The sequence below is a fragment of the Mastigoproctus giganteus genome, chromosome 14 (assembly GCF_048544385.1).
Source record: "Mastigoproctus giganteus isolate SK-2022 chromosome 14, ASM4854438v1, whole genome shotgun sequence".
In the NCBI taxonomy this organism is placed as follows: domain Eukaryota; kingdom Metazoa; phylum Arthropoda; class Arachnida; order Uropygi; family Thelyphonidae; genus Mastigoproctus; species Mastigoproctus giganteus.
This window is the reverse complement of record NC_143588.1, coordinates 68,355,098-68,372,635: the sequence shown is the minus strand read 5'-3', so window position 1 is coordinate 68,372,635 and position 17,538 is coordinate 68,355,098. Positions and strand designations below refer to the sequence as shown.

Below are 17,538 nucleotides of genomic sequence, written 5' to 3'. Positions count from 1 at the left end.
AATGTTCACATGTGCTGGGGTGAATAATCGAGGAACACACATGCATAGGCCAAAGATAGTTCTCATGAGGTACTTGAGACTAACTTCCAACATTGTTTTTCATTAAATGTCCAATGTGGCATTATTTGCAGCCTGCTGATCAAACCTCATATCTTCAATGGTCGTCACACCGGATATACATATGCTAACTTTCTGGAACACCAGTTGTCATTCCTTTTAGGCAATGTTCCATTAGCAACACAAGTCCAGATGTATCTGCAGCACAATAGAGTGCTAGTTCATTTTCACCATGTGATAGACTATCTGCCCTGTGTGTCCTAATTATTGTATCGGCAACTGAGGCCTACATTCATGGCCAGCACAATCATCAGATTTAATCTGCCGGATTATTTTTGTTGGTGGGTACATGAAGGTGCCAGTGTATTAAGCAAAAATCCACATGCAATTTGTAATGTATCATGGATGCTACAGGTCAAATTCAAAACAACTCGAGGATGTTGGAGAACGCAACATCTCTGCTGCATAATGCTGAAATGTGTATCGAGGTTGCCAGTGGACATTTTGAGCAATTAATCTAACTTTGTAATGTTAATTTATCCTTAAATAAAGAAGTATTTCATTTCTTGTCGAGAGCAAGTCTTAGTGTTGCTGATTAACCTTACAAATTTATTTAATTTTTACAAACCTTTGAGCCAATGGAAACATTTCCAGACCCATATGTATATGCAATTTATTTTTCTCATTTTAGGCAGAGAACACACTTTTACAGTATGGCAGATTCCACCTGAACATCCTGTATAAGTTTGGTTTTTTCGAGGAGGCAATCTGGGAAAAGTTAATGTCCCAAACCAAGTGTAATACGTGCCTTGTACACTGTCCAGTAATTAGGTTGCTATTTCCCTTATTCCATGGAATACTTTTATTACCATGTACCAATGAAATTCATTTGTAATTTCTCAAAGTTACAATGGAATAAATCCATAAATATTTTTCAAGTTTGTGCTATCAATGCAAGATAAAATGTTTATGGAATAAGCGTGTTACTCTGCACTGATAACACAGATTTGCTGAATTCTAAAAATGACTTTCATTAACAAGTTTGACCTCTAGTTATATTTTTGAAATAAATATGTGTTTATATTTGATACAGCAATTGCAGCAAAAGGAGATCACACTTCATTATTGTTTCGTAGCAATATACCTGCAAAACAGTAATGGATCATTGATCAAATAGGCTTAAAATTTTAAGGGTTAATATGTTTATAAGAAACATGCAAAAATGGCATTTATTTAGCAGCTGCCAAGAATGTAGATTAACGTTTTTAGAAACTAATTTTTATGATTCACCTTTTTCATAAAACACTGAAACCTTGAGAAACTTCTTTTCATAGCTTGTAAAATATTTAACATTTTGAAAACATTAAAATCCATCCCAAACAAGTATTTATATATTACAATGTATAAGGAAAAAGCTGTAATTGCTCTGATGATTTTTCCCTCTTAAGCCAAACTTTTATTTTTCATCCACATTATTTGCTGAGAGATGAAGAAACGAACAAAAAAAAAAAAAAAAAAAGAAAAGGGGTAAATTTAAATATTTTAAACAATGACTTTTATTCTCAATTATAACGATTATTATCATACGTTCCATAAGCATTTACTAACAACATATCAGTTCACAGACGCCATCCCCCATTCTTCTCCTTTGGCAGATGTAATGCAGAATACTTCTCTGGTCCTCATGATCTAGTCTTGTGCCACTAAGCAACTAAGGTTTAGGTGATTGTAAAATATTTAAAAAGCAAATAGAAGTAAGAATGCCATCATCAAACAGAATAAGCCCATAGCTTCAGACAGGGCAAACCCTAAAATGGCATAAGAAAACAACTGCTGCTTCAAAGAAGGATTACGGGCATAGCCAATAATAAGACTTCCAAATACACTGCCAATTCCAGCACCTAAAAGGAAGAAAAAAAAAAAAAAAAAAAAATATATATATATATATAATAGCTCTAATAAATGAGTAAATAAAAACTCTGAACCTCAATACAAAACAACTAAAGCATTTATATTTTTATCTAAAAGATTTTTTATATTACTTGTACTCATACTTTATTATCAGAAAAGTTGATGTCCCAAGTTTTAATATCATCATCACCAAATGTATTTCTATATACAGCATATTCCTAATATATACTTGCTGAATCTATGAAGACCTAAGATGTGTACTAATTAACAAAATGCACTTTAATCTAAAGGACCAAGAGTCATTACCTCCTGGAATCCAGTGAGACCTACAATGCCTTTACCAACTTCGCACAGGAACTCTTTCACAGAAGGAGGACCCTCCCACCACCATAATATTGGCTTATACCACCACTGTATATCAGAACTGAGGACAGAGCACAATCCCGACAGCCAATACCAACACCAAGGACTCTCCGTATGAGAACCCTAAAGTGGGACCCCTGATCCCACAAATGTCACATTGGAACAGACAAACTTTCTACTGGTGTCTGATATCAAGCATGCAGGAATGGGCCCCCTCTGGTCCTTCCCCCAAGGACTAAAGAGTAAACCATTTTAAAAACCACAACATGAAACCAAAGATGGGACTTTGCCCCAAAGGATGGCACAGACAGGACGTCTCCGCTCCTGAGGGAACAAATGGCCCACTCCACCAATGGACCCAAGTACAGAATCTTGTTCTCCCACGGAATACTGGACTACCTTCGAACCTAACCTCACTAATAATGACTCTCAGACAGGACTCCCCAGTCCTCCTCCCTCAAATGGACAAGACCTGGACATATATCAATATGGTGTCCCTGATATAGAAACGGCCTACTGGCAACTCTTAATCCGCTCTCCCTTGAGCAGATCCTTCCTTCCAACACCCTGGGGGAGTCCCATCTCCCCTTCTCGCCTCCCCACTGAAAAAAATGGGATCACTTTCACTATCGAACCCCCTCCTTCCTACTTCACCTCACAGTCTTCAGCTGTACTCTCCTAATACTTTCTCTTACACAGTGTTCGCCCCACACATCCAAACTTAAATTAAAACAAAATTTTGCCCAACGTTCTAGGCTCCCAAAACTCGTCCTTTTAGCGTACAACCCCACACAGTGCTGTTTAACGAAATCTTACCTAAATCAACTGCGATCATTTCAACCATTTTTTTTTTTAGGTTCTTGCCATTGAAATCCAAGGAAAGTAGGTGGCAGGACCTGCCAGAGTATCACTTACTGGTAACACCTGGCTAGCTTCCACGTGGCGGGGTATGGGCAACATCGGTTCCCAATAGGGGCCGGGCGGCCAATAAGCCAGAGGAACAATGGGCACAACATTTTACACTACCCACGACCCACACACTTTTAAATCTCTGGCTTGACAGTGTTCTGTTTCTGATACAATGCACATACGCGGAGATGGGAGAAACCCCAGGTGCCATTTGACCCGAATATACCTTATACTACCACTTTGCTTACTGGAGGCTTGAAGTGGTAAAACCCATGTTTAGTCTCTAAAGCAAAGTTTCTGGAATCCCTCCCACCAATCTCAGGCTTACTTCGAAATATATTTTGAAGTAAGCCTGAGAACAGAAGTAACTCACTGCATCGAATATACTTCTATAAAATAATATTTATTTATATAAACAGATATATATGCACATGAGCAATCTGAAATTTCATGTACTTAATGGTCTTTTAAATTGGAAAATGGAAGAGACTAACATTTCTATTTTATGTATAATACATTTTTTGTAATTTTTAGCAAAATTAATATTTGTTTTTTTGAAAATACGTAAAACAACAATTTTTTGAAAATAGGTAAAACAATGAGTTTTAAAAATTAAAAACAAATGGGAGCATCACTACTGCCAGGTTAACAGCTTTCAACAGTAGAGTGTTGTTTGTAAACAATATTAATATGGCAAGTTGCAACCATTTATATGTAGTTGGGATAACTGTCTTGTCTTTTTTGCTTATTTTTGCCTTAACTATGAGTAGCCCTGATACCAAACTACTTTCAAACAAATGGTTGCCAAAACATTTGCCGATGCCATTTGTTTAAAAGAGACTACTGATAAGCAATCTAGCACTGAAACAGGCCATCAGTTTTTAAAATGGAAAATTACCTTATGGTAATGCTATTTGTTTGAAAGTAGTACATCAATAGGGTGACCATTGTGAAAGAAAGATTTTATAATAAGTGATAACACCATTGCATTAAATAGGCAGCTTAAATCCTGGTGGCCATAAAAACACATGAAAGGACAAGAGAGCCCACCCAACTTAATTTCAGTAAGGCCAAAAAGCATTAGTTATTTTAAAATTTTGAAGCTCAAGATGTGTATAGTTAATTTTCATTTGCTAAATATATCCAAAAATAAAATTCATACTTTGTGAGCTGTTGCCATTTGAATGATGACTTGCACACTAATTACACAGCATGGGATAGCTGTAGCTCAATTGAAAGCTCACAATCCCTGTGCAAAAGGTGAATTTCGGTATCAAATGGCCCAGTCTCAAAAACCATTCAAAGAAAATTTGTGATTTGTGAGCATTTTTATTTTGGTCATCTTTCCAGTTAAATAATATTCAGTCAATTAGATATGTAGGGCAAGAAAAAGTAAACTTACCTGATCCTGCTACTCCAACTGTGGCTGCACCAGCACCAATAAACTTTGCAGCAGAGTCAATATCCCTACAAGGTAAACTGGTGTGTAGACTGCGGGCAATCTAATTATACAAACATATAAGGAATGCTTTAAAATGTTGCTGAGATGTTTACTAGCCTACAATTCTATCATTATCAGATATAAACATTTTGAGTATACATTTTATAAATAGCATCACATTTTTCAAATTAGAAATTGTCCTGTATGAAAACAAATAATATTATAAATATACACTGGTGTTCAAAGAAAGTCCACCTAGGAATTTCACATTTCTAACCCTTTTTCACAATGGTATATTACATTAATGACTAGCATCACAAATAGAAATATAAACAAAAGATATTTATTAATAGTTAAGGCAAAGCTAAGTAATATTTGACAGGTGCTCTCAAAATATTCCAAAATGAGCATTTGCAACCTTTATACAACAGTTCTGTAAACACGACAATTATGGCTGAAACGTTATCAGAAGCCCTCAATTTGCTTCAGTTTATCATTTTAAATGGAAAACAAAATGAAAAGTTCACCAGGTGCAAACTAATAATTAGCTGAACTGCCTCTGGCCCTGATGACAGCAGCACACCATCGAGGCATTGACAAAATCAATTTCTGAAGATAATCAACTGATAGTTTGTGGTTCCAAACACGAATTATGGCTTCCTGAAGTTCACGAAGGGTCTTTGGTTTCTTTCTTGCAACTGCAGATTCCACACAATGCCAACAGTTCTCTGTAGGATTAGGCCCGGGCTGTTTCCTGGCCAGCTAACAGTTGTAATGGACCGTTCTTCCCCAACCATTTTTTCACTTGTAACAAATGTAAATATATTATTGTCGAACCTCTAATGCAGAAATGAAGCTAAAGTAACTACAGAAGTGCCTACTTACACTTTTCGCCCGTTGACAAGGACCAAAGTTGTCCTGAAAGATGCAGTTACTTGGGAGGTTGAAATGGTCTCTAATGGTTGGCAGCAATTTGCCTTCCAATATAGCCAGGTATCCATTGGCATTTACGGAACCTTTTATAAACTGCAGGTGACCTACTCCATGATACAAAATGCACCCTCATATCATTTGGCTGTTAGTAGGGAATTTCTCTGTAGACACCATACAGTTTGGATGGTATTCTTCACCACGTCTACGGCAAATTGTTTGTCTCCCATCAGAGCCATGCAGGTTGAATTTCTTCTCGTCTGAGAAAATAACTGACTTCCACTGCTCAGGGATCCATTTGACATGCTCCTTACACCAAATTAATTGGATCTTTTTTGTTTTTTGTGTGAGGAGGGGCTTCTTCTTAGGACGACAGGCTATAAATCCATTTTTGAAGAGGCATCTTCTGACTGTTACTGCACTTGCTACCGCTCCTGTATGTTCTTCTCATTCTCTTTTCAGCTGAGAAGAAGAAGCTTTACAGTTTTTAAGGCATAAGCACTTCAAAATGCGATCTTGTTTTGGCATAGAGATGTGTTTGTATCTGGTTCCTTTTTTTTGCCTATCAGTAAAACCAATATTTTCGAGTTTGGAAATAAATCTACTCACTGTTGACTGATTACAAGACACTCTATAAGCAATATGACGGGAAGAACATCCTTCCTTGCGTAAAGCAACAATAGCACTCTTTCTTCGTGGCATTAACTGCATGCAACTCACCATCCTAACACAAGCAAGGAATGACTGCAACTCTTGCAGAGTGTGCTTACATAAGAAATATTGCCATATACTTACGTTATTCGGACAACAATTACAATTTTAAGGGATGATGCACTTTCTTTGAACACGATATATATAAAAAAATGCATAAATTAATTACCATTAATGGATTAATATTAGTAGGCAGACACTGCCTTTTTCTTATGAAAAAGGCACAGAGTTTAACACTTTTACATCTGACTACATTGATAGTTTACTATTTTTGAATATGATTATTATTTACAAATTACACAAACTCTGCCGCAAAGAGGTTGCTTGCAACAAAAATTGCTTTTCAAAAACTTAAAATATTTTTAAAGATCTCTTAAGCAGTGCAATTTTGTCACATAATGCAGAATTTCCTAAAAAATTATCTGCAGCCCTGTACTAGCCCTTGGAAAAAAAAAAATAAATAAAATAAGCCCTATTATTAATGCAAAACATTCATGAACGCAGCAAGTTGGGACATTTAAGTGTGGAAATAGTTTCTCGTGTTCAGTTTTATTCAAAACAAATATAAAAAGAGAGTTTGTTTGTTTTGTTTGTTTGTTATTTGGATTTTAGGAGCATTAGCAACTAAGGCCATATTGCTCCGGGGATATGCGGTGGTCATTCCCTGACCTTTCCGTATCCTCCGTATTTGGTGGTCATGGGCTCGAACCCCAGTCTAATCGAAAAGCGTGTGCTACGCACTGCTGCTCCTGCCCACCTGGCTATGGAGGCGCCTAAAAAGAGAGTGAATGCTGAACAAGATTCAAGGATAACTCTTCTTTTCTCCTGATATAAAGTTGCTATGTAATGTTTAACAACATCCTTAACAGTTAAGGCAAAGCTAAGTAATATTTCACTTCCTAGTTATTTAAAAGCTATAAATTACACAACTAAATGTGTTACAGTTATAAGATTAAATAAAAGAAAAAATTTATTATTTTTCTTCTTTTATATATACACTCATGAGGCAGAACATTGACCACCTGTGGGAGGCATCCATTCTCCATGAGTGGCTGCAGCCCACAGCACTCGAGTGATGTCACTGACAAGCACATCATAGTGATGACACAGGTAGTTCCTGTCACTTTGTCAGTATGAAGTCTGTGCAATGGGGAAAGGGAAGGACCTGACAGAGTCTGAACAGAAAATGACTTGTGGTGCCTAAAAAGGTGGAGCCAGTATCTCAGCAATTGCAGGTATTGTCAGCTGTTTAAGGGTCACCACAGGGAAGGTGTGGCAGAATGGTCCAAACAGGGACATACAGCCACCCAACATGCTGGGAGGGGAGACCACCACTGGTTGACAGTCGAGGTGAACAGCAGTTGGCATGTGCTGTCTGGAACAACAGATGGTTCGCGATCCCTTAATTAAAGGCAGGCTACAACTGGGCATACGGAGAAAGGTTTCTGAGCACACCATCCAGCAGACACTCTTGCAGATAGGCCTACGGGCTAGGTGACCTGTTCATGTGCCCACGATGACCAATCATCAATACCTCCACCTGTAGTGGGCATAGAGCACCATTCTTGGATGATTGGAAAAGTTGCTTGGTCTGATGAATCAAGGTTCGAACTCCATGCCACTGGATGGGTGTGCATTCATTGGCGAACATCTGCAACCACATTGCATGGTTAGAAGGAAACAGGCCAGTGGTGGTAGTATCATGGTAACACTCATTGCCAAATCCTACCTCTGTATTGTTTTGGATTAAGTTTTGCATACATAGTAACAATGTATCCAGATGGCACTGGATTCTTGACAAGAATGTCAAATCACAAGGCCCTCACTGTGCAGGAACAGTGTGAGGATCATATCCAAGAAATTTGTGTGCTCCCTTGGCCACCAAATCCCCCAATATTGACCCTGATGCTGCTGAACTCCAGGATGTCCATCTGTCCAGGAACATGAGGCTACCTTCCAGTCTTGTGAGTACCACATATGCCAACATTTTTGTGTGGTGGCCACATTTTTTCTCCTCAGGTAAGTGGAAGCATTTTTGTTTAGTTTATTGGTTTTTTTGGTATCTTTACATTTTAAACTTGTGGTAAAGTTACTGTTTTTGTTGTTATGATTGGCAGGGCTATTTACTTTTTTTTTTTTTAAAACAATATTCTCTGCCAACTTGAGAGTAAAAATCAGCACTTCAATATTTTTCTTTTATGTAATCCTGCAAGTTTATAATTAATTGGTTATTCTATAAATTTATATAATACATATATTACCACATGAAACCAAGAATAGCAACTACAATATTTCTTATTGTAGTTACATATTGTTTAGTATTACTGTGTTAATACTGGTAGTGAGGCATAAAGCAACAGTTTTAATTTTTTAGCCAAAATGCCTCTGGCTACAGCAGTAGAGCATACAAATCAGAGGCAGGCTACTGAAACCAGTGCTACAAATCAAGGCCTATTTGCCTGAGCTGTATGCAGAGTTAACTAGTCTGATAATAGAGCCTTAGGAGAGATGCCTCTGTGTGTGCTAGGTGTAAATAGTGAAATGTAAATTAAACGTTTTGATGGAGAAATTAGAGTGCTTGAAGAAATGAATTACTGTTCTCAAAGGAATTAAATCAAAAGGCTCAAGTGCTTAACTCAACATTAGAGCCTATCCTCATGCGTCTTGATGCATGGTAGGTTTACCAACATCAGATGCTGGTACCGCATGCAATAGCTATTCTTGGTGACTATTGTCAGGGAAACAGAAAATATATTATGCAATAAGGATAGGTGGAATAGGACCACAATGTGTCTTCCAAGGGACAAAGTCAATGATATTATGCGTGCTCGCTCAGAATACCTGCATAACTCTATGCCCTTAGAGTTTTATCTGATCTTGTACAAATTTATATTGAAACAACTGGAGATCCTCATGCTAGGTTCCGAAACTTATTCTAACATTTGTTCCTGCTTACAACTTTATAGATTTTTTTAGGTTTTGTTTCTCTATAGCAATTATTGCTGTGCATTCTAATTGGACACTAACTATGATGATTTTTTTATACACCTACACATTAGTGTGTGGCCTACAAATTGCTATGAGTTTTGAGACTTTTGCACTCAGGGTCAGCTTGCAGTGAGTGTGGCTGCACCTGGTCCTATGCGCAGAAAGGTCCCGAGAGCTGGGCCTTTTCTTAAAAAAATACCATGATGCATGTCTGCACAATAAGTGCCTTTGGCTAATTCAAAATTATTTACCATGTATGTACATGTATTAAAAATAGTAAATAAATATATTTTTATTTAAAATTATATTGAGGACACATCATGACAAGCCAAGAGCGAGAGAAAAAAAATATTTAGGTGGAAATGAAAAACTAAAAAAGAAAATTGTGTAAAGAGCAGACTGCAAGACAAGACACTCTTTTTAAATATATAAAAAGTGATAACGATCCTACCGCCACCTCTACAAATTCAGATTTACCAGAGAAGAAAGATGAAGTTTTTTATGAATCCAATAAAAGCAATGAGTATTCCAATGAAAAAACATCATGGAAATGAATGAAGAGCAGGAGGTTATGAAAATTTATTAATTTATCCACCAAATGGGAGGGCATCTGCTGCAGATGGAAAAGGAACCTCTCCAGTCTCGAAGCAAAATCATCGGAAGTGCCGATTTCAATGTTGAGATGAGAACATTAATAGTTGAGCATGGTCCAGTACAAGTAAAGACTGACCACTTTCCTACCGATCAGAAGAAAAGGTCCTTTTCAACACAATATTATATCAGGAAAATGGTGATAAACAAATTAGATGGCTGATGTATTCAAGAAGCTCCAATAACATCTGGTGTTTTCCTTGTAAGTTATTTTCGAACTCTGACATTCTTTGATGCAATACAGGATTTCTGACTGGGCATATTTAAGCCAAAAGTTGAAAATGCATGAACATGCTCCTAAGCATTTAGAATGCATATATACTTGGTTGCAAATGGAGAGAAATTTAAAATCAGGTAGTACAGTTGATGCAACACATGAAAAATTTCTCCAAATAAAAACAGAGCGATGGTGCAGTGTTTCAGCTTATAATAGCTGCAATACCATATTTAGCATTTCAATGGGAACATGATACTCTTTACATGCCCCATAATGGAAACTTTTTAAGGCCTCATTGAGCTTATTGCAAAATTCGATCTAATTCTAAAAGACCATTCAAATTGTTTTTCAGAAAAGAATAAAATTGGACAAAAACATAATACAAGCAGGACCCACTTTAAGAGGTTTTTTTTTTTCCCAAGTATCAACAAAATTGAAAATACAGTCGATTCCAGTTAATTGGGAAACATCGGGACTAGTGCATTTTGGCCCGATTAAGCAGCTGCCCCAATTATCCGAAGTTTCACGTAAATAGTTAAAAATACAACGTATCCCCCCTTTTACAATTGGTTCACTGTACAATCAAATCACGTTACGATGGAGTCACCATAGTAAAGTACCGTTCACTATACGATGTGTAGTAAGCGGCGGTCATTGTGATCACGTTTGTGAATTTAATTTTAATTCTATTAAACAGCGATTCTAATTAGCGAAAATAGGAGGAATATTATCCACAGGCTATAAAAGTAAAGATATATTAAGCACAAATTTGCCCTTTATTACCTTACCAATTAAAAAATTAAATGATACCCTAAAATCGGAAGAATATACGTGATAATCGGAATAATTAATATGTACTGTAATATGTACATAACTAACTAGTTGACATTTCTGTTCACTGACATTCGTGGGTGGGGGTTAAAATTTAAAACAGTAAAAAGATAAGCAATCAATAACAAAGGACACGGCACACACAAATTGCAAGTAACACAATACGCGCAAGTGAGAACGGAGTAACGAGTTACAAAGCTGTAAAAAGGAATGAAGAGAAGATATGAAAATTAATTTTTTTATATGACTGAAGATTACATGGAAGTGTAAACACATTTTACCATAATAACCCACAGAATTCCAGCTGTTGGTATTATCGCAAATTCAGTAAGATTGAGTTTACTATCTATTTATGATAGATTGCACTAACAGAAAAGCCCAATAAACAGGTGACTGCTAATTGTTTTTATTGTTTCATGGTTGTGACCTCCAGAAATCGGACCGAACCACGTGGTTCGGTTGGAGACAATCATAGGATGATCTCCAGTGCTGCGGTCTCCTTCCCCGATTAAACGGCACATTGTCCCAATTAAGCGAAGTAAACCCTGGCTATTTTCTTGATTGGATTCTGTTTTTTAAGATTTGCCCCAAATAAATGGCTGCCCCGATTAACCGGAATCCACTGTATTAACATTAATGGCAAAAAATGAAAATTAAACATTCATAAATACTGAATTTAAAACCACGCACGTAGCTATACAACACAGTGGCCCCGCTTTGTGATATTAATCCATTCCAGAGACACCATCATATTGTGAACCCAATAACGCATTGTTTTTTTGGTAATTCATTCCAAGACCTCAGAAGTTGAAATTTTCGCTATATAACTAAGCTATTTATCTCTCTAAAAGGTCACTTTTATAGTTGTATTAGATACCAATTCGAATCATTAAAATGCACTACACTTTCATCGTTATCATATGTTCTGTTATAAGAATCAATTTTGAACGCCTTTGTGATATTTTTCTAAAGCACATTTCTGGAAGTCACGGCCATAAAACAGTAAAAACAATTTGCACTTTCTGGTATATTGGGCTTTTCTGTTAGTACAAGCAATTAGAAAAGGGTAGTAAATTCGGTTAGTGCATTTGCAAAAATACTGATAGCTGGAATTGTATAACATATAAAAAAACATATAAAAAAAAAAAACTTCAAGATATAAAAAACAAATTTTCAAAACCTTCTCTTCATTCCTTTTTTTAAAGCTTCGTAAACTTGTTACTCCGCACAAATCGTGTTAGTTGGAATCTCACTTGCACATATCGTGCTAGTTGCAACTTCTGCATGTCATTAGAAAATACTTATGCATGGTATTGTGAAATTTATAAAGAAAAGAGACAATTATCTTGGAAACAAATGCCTCTTGGAGCATTTCTGAAGAAGACCACTCCTTGTGCAACAAACCAACGAGTGACGAGCCAATAGTGAGTGATCAATGAGTGTGCATTTAGTCGATGATGATGAATAAACATTCTTTAACATTTGTAAGTCATAAATAATTTCTCTATTATTATAATTTGCTTGATTTTACAGGCTACGTTTTCATTTCTTTGGATAAATCAAACATTGTTTAAACAAACTAATTAGCATTAGCATTAGTAGAGGCATATGATGCAGGAAAGCAAGCTTATGCAGCATTAGCCAAAAAAAAAAAAAAAAACACCCTTCCACTTCACCCCTCTGTTCGTTCGAAATACCTGTCCAGCTGAGCCTTAAATTTATTTAGGCTATCAACTTCCCAACAAGGAATGGAAGTCTGTTCCACCAACCAACTACCCGCTGGCTAAAGGCAAATTTCCGCACGTCTATCCCACATCTGTCTTTCCTCAATTTGAATTTATGCCCTCTCAGGTGATTATTCTGAGCAAGAGGCACTATCCCATCAGCATGGAGCATGCTCAAACCATTCAAGGCTTTGTACACCTCTATCAGATCACCTCGCCGGTGCCTAGTCTCCAAACACTGTAATTTGCAAAACTTAAGCCTTTCTTCGTAAGAGCAACCCTTCGTTCCGTTCACTAACCTTGTTGCCCTTCTCTGTACTCGTTCCAGCAGCTCTACATCCTTCTTGAAATGAGGCCTCCAGACCTGTATACAGTACTCAAGGTGGGGCCTGACCAGTGCCTTATACAAGGGAATAATCACCTCCCTATCCCTGCTAGAAAAATTCCGGTATATCATTGATAAGACACCATGAGCTACTCTTGCAGCCCGTCCACACTGCTCAGAGAACTTCATATCTGCCTGCACAATTACCCTCAGGTCCTTTTCATTCTCTACCACGGTCAGTGTAGTACCACAGAGTTGATACGTTGCTCTGGGGTTGCTGTTTCCCATATGTAGTACAGTAAACCCCCGCGAATAGCGGGGGTTACGTTCCTGAGAAATGCCGCGAATACCGAAAACGCGAATACTGAGTTATGGCTCCCATAGTAATTAAGGGGTTCCGTTCCAAAGTACGAAATATATAAGAAAAACTAGTCTAAAATTTTGTCTATGTATGTATTATATGTACCTTCATAATATGACTATGTACATAGACAATACATAGTGAAATGCAAGCATATGGCATCGAAATGAAAATAAGAAACAATTTAATATTAAATGTAATATTTATTAGAAATTTCAAACTAGCGCCTTTGCTAGCTAAAAATTTTATCCAGCTAGTGCTATCGACAGTTTCGCTAAAGTGTTGATAAAGGAGTTTTGCCTTTTCACGAATGATGAGTGAACTTAACGGAATTTTATTTTGACTTCGGTCTTCTATCCACAAATTTTAAGCCTTTTCCATTTTTTCTAATTTAACATCACGAGTTACAGAGCAAATTTTTGAAGCAATTAGTGCGTTTTCATGGACACTACGGCAGATTTTTTCTTCCGATTTTTTGATTGATCGTACCGTTGACTCATTGATTTTATAATGTTTTGCCACTGAGACACTTTCACCATTAGAAATTTTATCTAATAACTCAATTTTATTCGCTAATGTCATCACCTTCTTTGATATTTTCACATTTCTCTTGTTATTCGTAGCCATATTTTTGTAGGGGTTAGAAAGAACTTGTCCACAATAAAGTCGCTTTCTTCCGTTAACACACTCGAAAGAGTCTGTTTTACACTGCAAAACGGTAGATTTATCATTTTTGTAAGCATATCAATTTATAAATTTATTCAATTTATAAGCATATAAATTAAAAGCAAACGATGAAACCTTCCATGACAAGCGCATAACACATACTGAAAAAGGATTAGCGAGAAACATCCACGCTAGCAATTTTGTCACCCCTCTTCCCCCACCCACCCATTGAGCGCTGTTTTGACCGGGAAAGGTAATTTAACCACGCCCATGTTTTTTTTATGGCGGAAAATATTCAAGGCGCTTTAAAATTCACATTTTTTTAGGTTTCATTTTATATTAAATCGGCGATCGCGAATACAGATACCGCGAATAGCGGGGGTTTACTGTACTTTACATTTGCAAGAGAAAACTTGCCAGATGCTCTTAAAGGGCCACCTTGACCCATGTAGGCCACCAAAGATCAAACTTAGGAACACAACAATCAAACTGGTTGAATCATACAAATACTTGGGGGTAATGCTGGATAACAAGCTCAGTTTCAATCCTCATGCTAAGTACTTGCTAAGGAAAACCAAAATCTTAACAGGAAACCTAATGAAAATAACCAGGAAATCATGGAAGATAAAGCCATCAACGCTAAGACTATATTATAATACCCTCTTCCTCCCCACTGTTTGCTACGCTGCAGGAGCTTGGGCACCGAGCCTGAGCAGAGGACAAGTCCGCAAAATACTTCTGCGAGCCCAACGCTTCTTCCTCCTGGCCACCTCCAGGGCTTGCCGGACCATCTCTACCGCTGCCCTAAGTGTCATCTGTGGGAAACGTCCAGTAATATACGATGTGATTGACACCTTCCTGCAATACCAAAGAAAACAGCCCATTCCCAAGAGCATAGCACAATACAGCATTGATGCTGCCCTACCAACTAAAGAAGATAACAACCGGCTCAGACAATTGTACTTAGCTGACTGGCAAAGGGACTGGACCGATTCTCCCCTTGGCAGAATAACATTTACATACTTGCCAGAAGTTATAGAAATCAATAAAACAAGCAAGCCCTGGATCAACCCGGGACTCTATACAATGTTTCTACTAACAGGACATGGCAGCATAAATGCCAAGCTCTTCACTTTCAACCTGGTTGAATCCCCCAACTGTGCTTGCGGGGAGCTTGAGACGGTGTCCCATATCATCTTTGACTGCAATTACTATGTGGACCTTAGAACACAACTCCAAATTGTAACAAACGTTTACAACCCCAATGACCTGCCAATGCTACTCGACAGCCCCGAGTCCTTCTCAGCGCTGGCCACCTTCGCGGAAAAGGTATTCTCCCGTAGAAAGAGAATACAAGCCACAGGAAACTAGGAACACAAGAATAAACACTGCTACAGACTGTATTGGAATCAATGTAAATCAACGAAATCAACGTATTAATTGAGTGCGCTTCAACTCCAGGTCAGGATTGGGCCCTGCGGGAATTGGGCGCACTCCAAACCATGTTACTTCAGTAATTCCAAAAAATTTAAGGGTGTGGTCGTTCCAGGACAGGATTGGGCCCTGCGGGAACTGGGCACACTCCAAACCATGTAGAGCCAATGTTGAATTTAAAATACTATGGGTGTGTCCCGTGATCTAGGTCAGGATTGGGCCCTGCGGATCCGGGTGCACAACTATATAGATTGAAGCTGAGTTAACACAAAATGTGTTATTGATAACTGATTCTAAACAAGATAGTAGAACCTGGCTGCCTCCTCGCGGCTAGGGACGGGAGCGGGGGTTGAGGCTCTACTTGCCTTCAGCCCCCTGCTGCTAAATGCCAGACACAACAACATATACAACACTCCACACACACTAAAATGAACATCAAAGATCTAAGTGCCATCAGCATTAAGAATCCTAAACTAAATTAGTCTAATACGGCACACTACTCTATCTCGCGCCTTATAAACTTCCAAACCTTAAACTAGCGATAAACTTAATTCTTCCCTAGTGCATTCATGTCACCCTATACTAAACTAACGCTAAACTTAAACTCCTCGCACGCGCGGGTGTAAATAGTAATCCCAAAGCAAAACGCGGCTAAACCTAAATTAAACTCAAAATAGTCACTGATGTCGTATCAAAATTCAAAATTCAAGTCGTTCTCTTTAGATGAATCATTACAATTCTGCTGGCAATAACTACCGCTTAATAGACGGCGGACATAGGGGGAACCCTGGAAACCGCCAGTAACCTACATAAATACATACATACCTGTACTTTACATTTGTCAATGTTACACTTCATTTGCCACATCTCAGCCCATCTGCACAACCTTTCCAGATCCTGTTGCAGCAGCATAGTGTTAGTAGCATCCTTAACAACCCTGCCAACCTCTGTATCGTCTGCAAACTTGGACATTAAGCTTGATATACCATCATCAATATTATTTATAAATACAGAAAACAACAATGGACCCAACACTGAACCCTGAGGGCCTCCACTAATAACATTAGTCCACAATGAGCAGTGTCCATTAATTACCACTCTGTCTTCTGCCACTCAACCATCCCTTTATCCACAGTAACAATTTGCCACCAATGCCACACTGCTCCTATTTGTGCAGCAGTCTTCCATGTGCAACAATATCAAAAGCCTTTCTAAGATCCAAATATATAATATCAAAGTTATTCCCTGCATCGAATTCTTTTGTGACTACATCACAGTATCCAATCAAATTGGTCAGGCAAGACCTTCCCTTAACAAAACCATGCTGTGTCTGAGCTATAACTGAATTCTTGTCAAGATGATCCTGCATTGCTTCTTTAACCAATGCTTCCATTAATTTTCCTGGAACAGAAGTTAAACTCCCAGGTCTATAATTACTTGTGTCAGCCTTTGATCCTCCTTTGTGAATTAGGTTTACATTTGCACATCTCCAGTCTGTGGGTACCTCCCGTGAGTCCAAGGATGCTCTCATCATTATGCCTAACAGATTGCTTACTTCCTTTGCTGCCTCCTTTAATATAACTGGATAGATACCATCCCCCCCCAGGTGCCATTCTTGTATTTATCTTCAACAATTTCTCCTCCACTTTACTCTCAATTATTACAAGATCATCTAGCTCACTGCCAGTGTTTACTTCATCTATGGCATTCCCCTTCCTGAATAACTCCTCATGTGTGAATGTAAATGCAAAATATTGATTTAGTTTGTTAGCTACCTGAGAAGGATCATGAACAGTTGAACCATCGATATCAAGTGGACCAATCTGATTCATCCCCTTCCTTCTAGAGTTTACATAAGTAAAGAACTCCTTGCTGTTTTTCTTTGCATCCTTTGCCAAGGATTTCTCATAATCTGCCTTTGCCTGCCTAACCTCCTTTGTAACTTGGTTACAGATCAACTTATATATATCATAGGCTTCTGTGTCACATATTAATTTATATGTATCCCATGCATTTTTC

At 37.8% G+C, this 17,538-nt stretch overlaps 1 protein-coding gene across 1 annotated transcript in view; it reads right to left on the bottom strand.

Annotated features, from left to right (window-relative positions):
* Window positions 1–1,589: 1,589 nt before the first annotated feature.
* Window positions 1,590–17,538, bottom strand: part of LOC150075201 (ATP synthase lipid-binding protein, mitochondrial-like) — a 47,319-nt gene continuing 31,370 nt past the window's right edge. The window contains exons 5-6 of the mRNA XM_090389222.1: window positions 4,643–4,742; window positions 1,590–1,958 (exon numbers count right to left, since the gene is read on the bottom strand). Of these exons, the coding sequence (XP_090245348.1) occupies window positions 1,795–1,958; window positions 4,643–4,742 (264 nt within the window). The 3' untranslated portion in view covers window positions 1,590–1,794. The remainder of the gene's footprint in view (window positions 1,959–4,642; window positions 4,743–17,538) is intronic.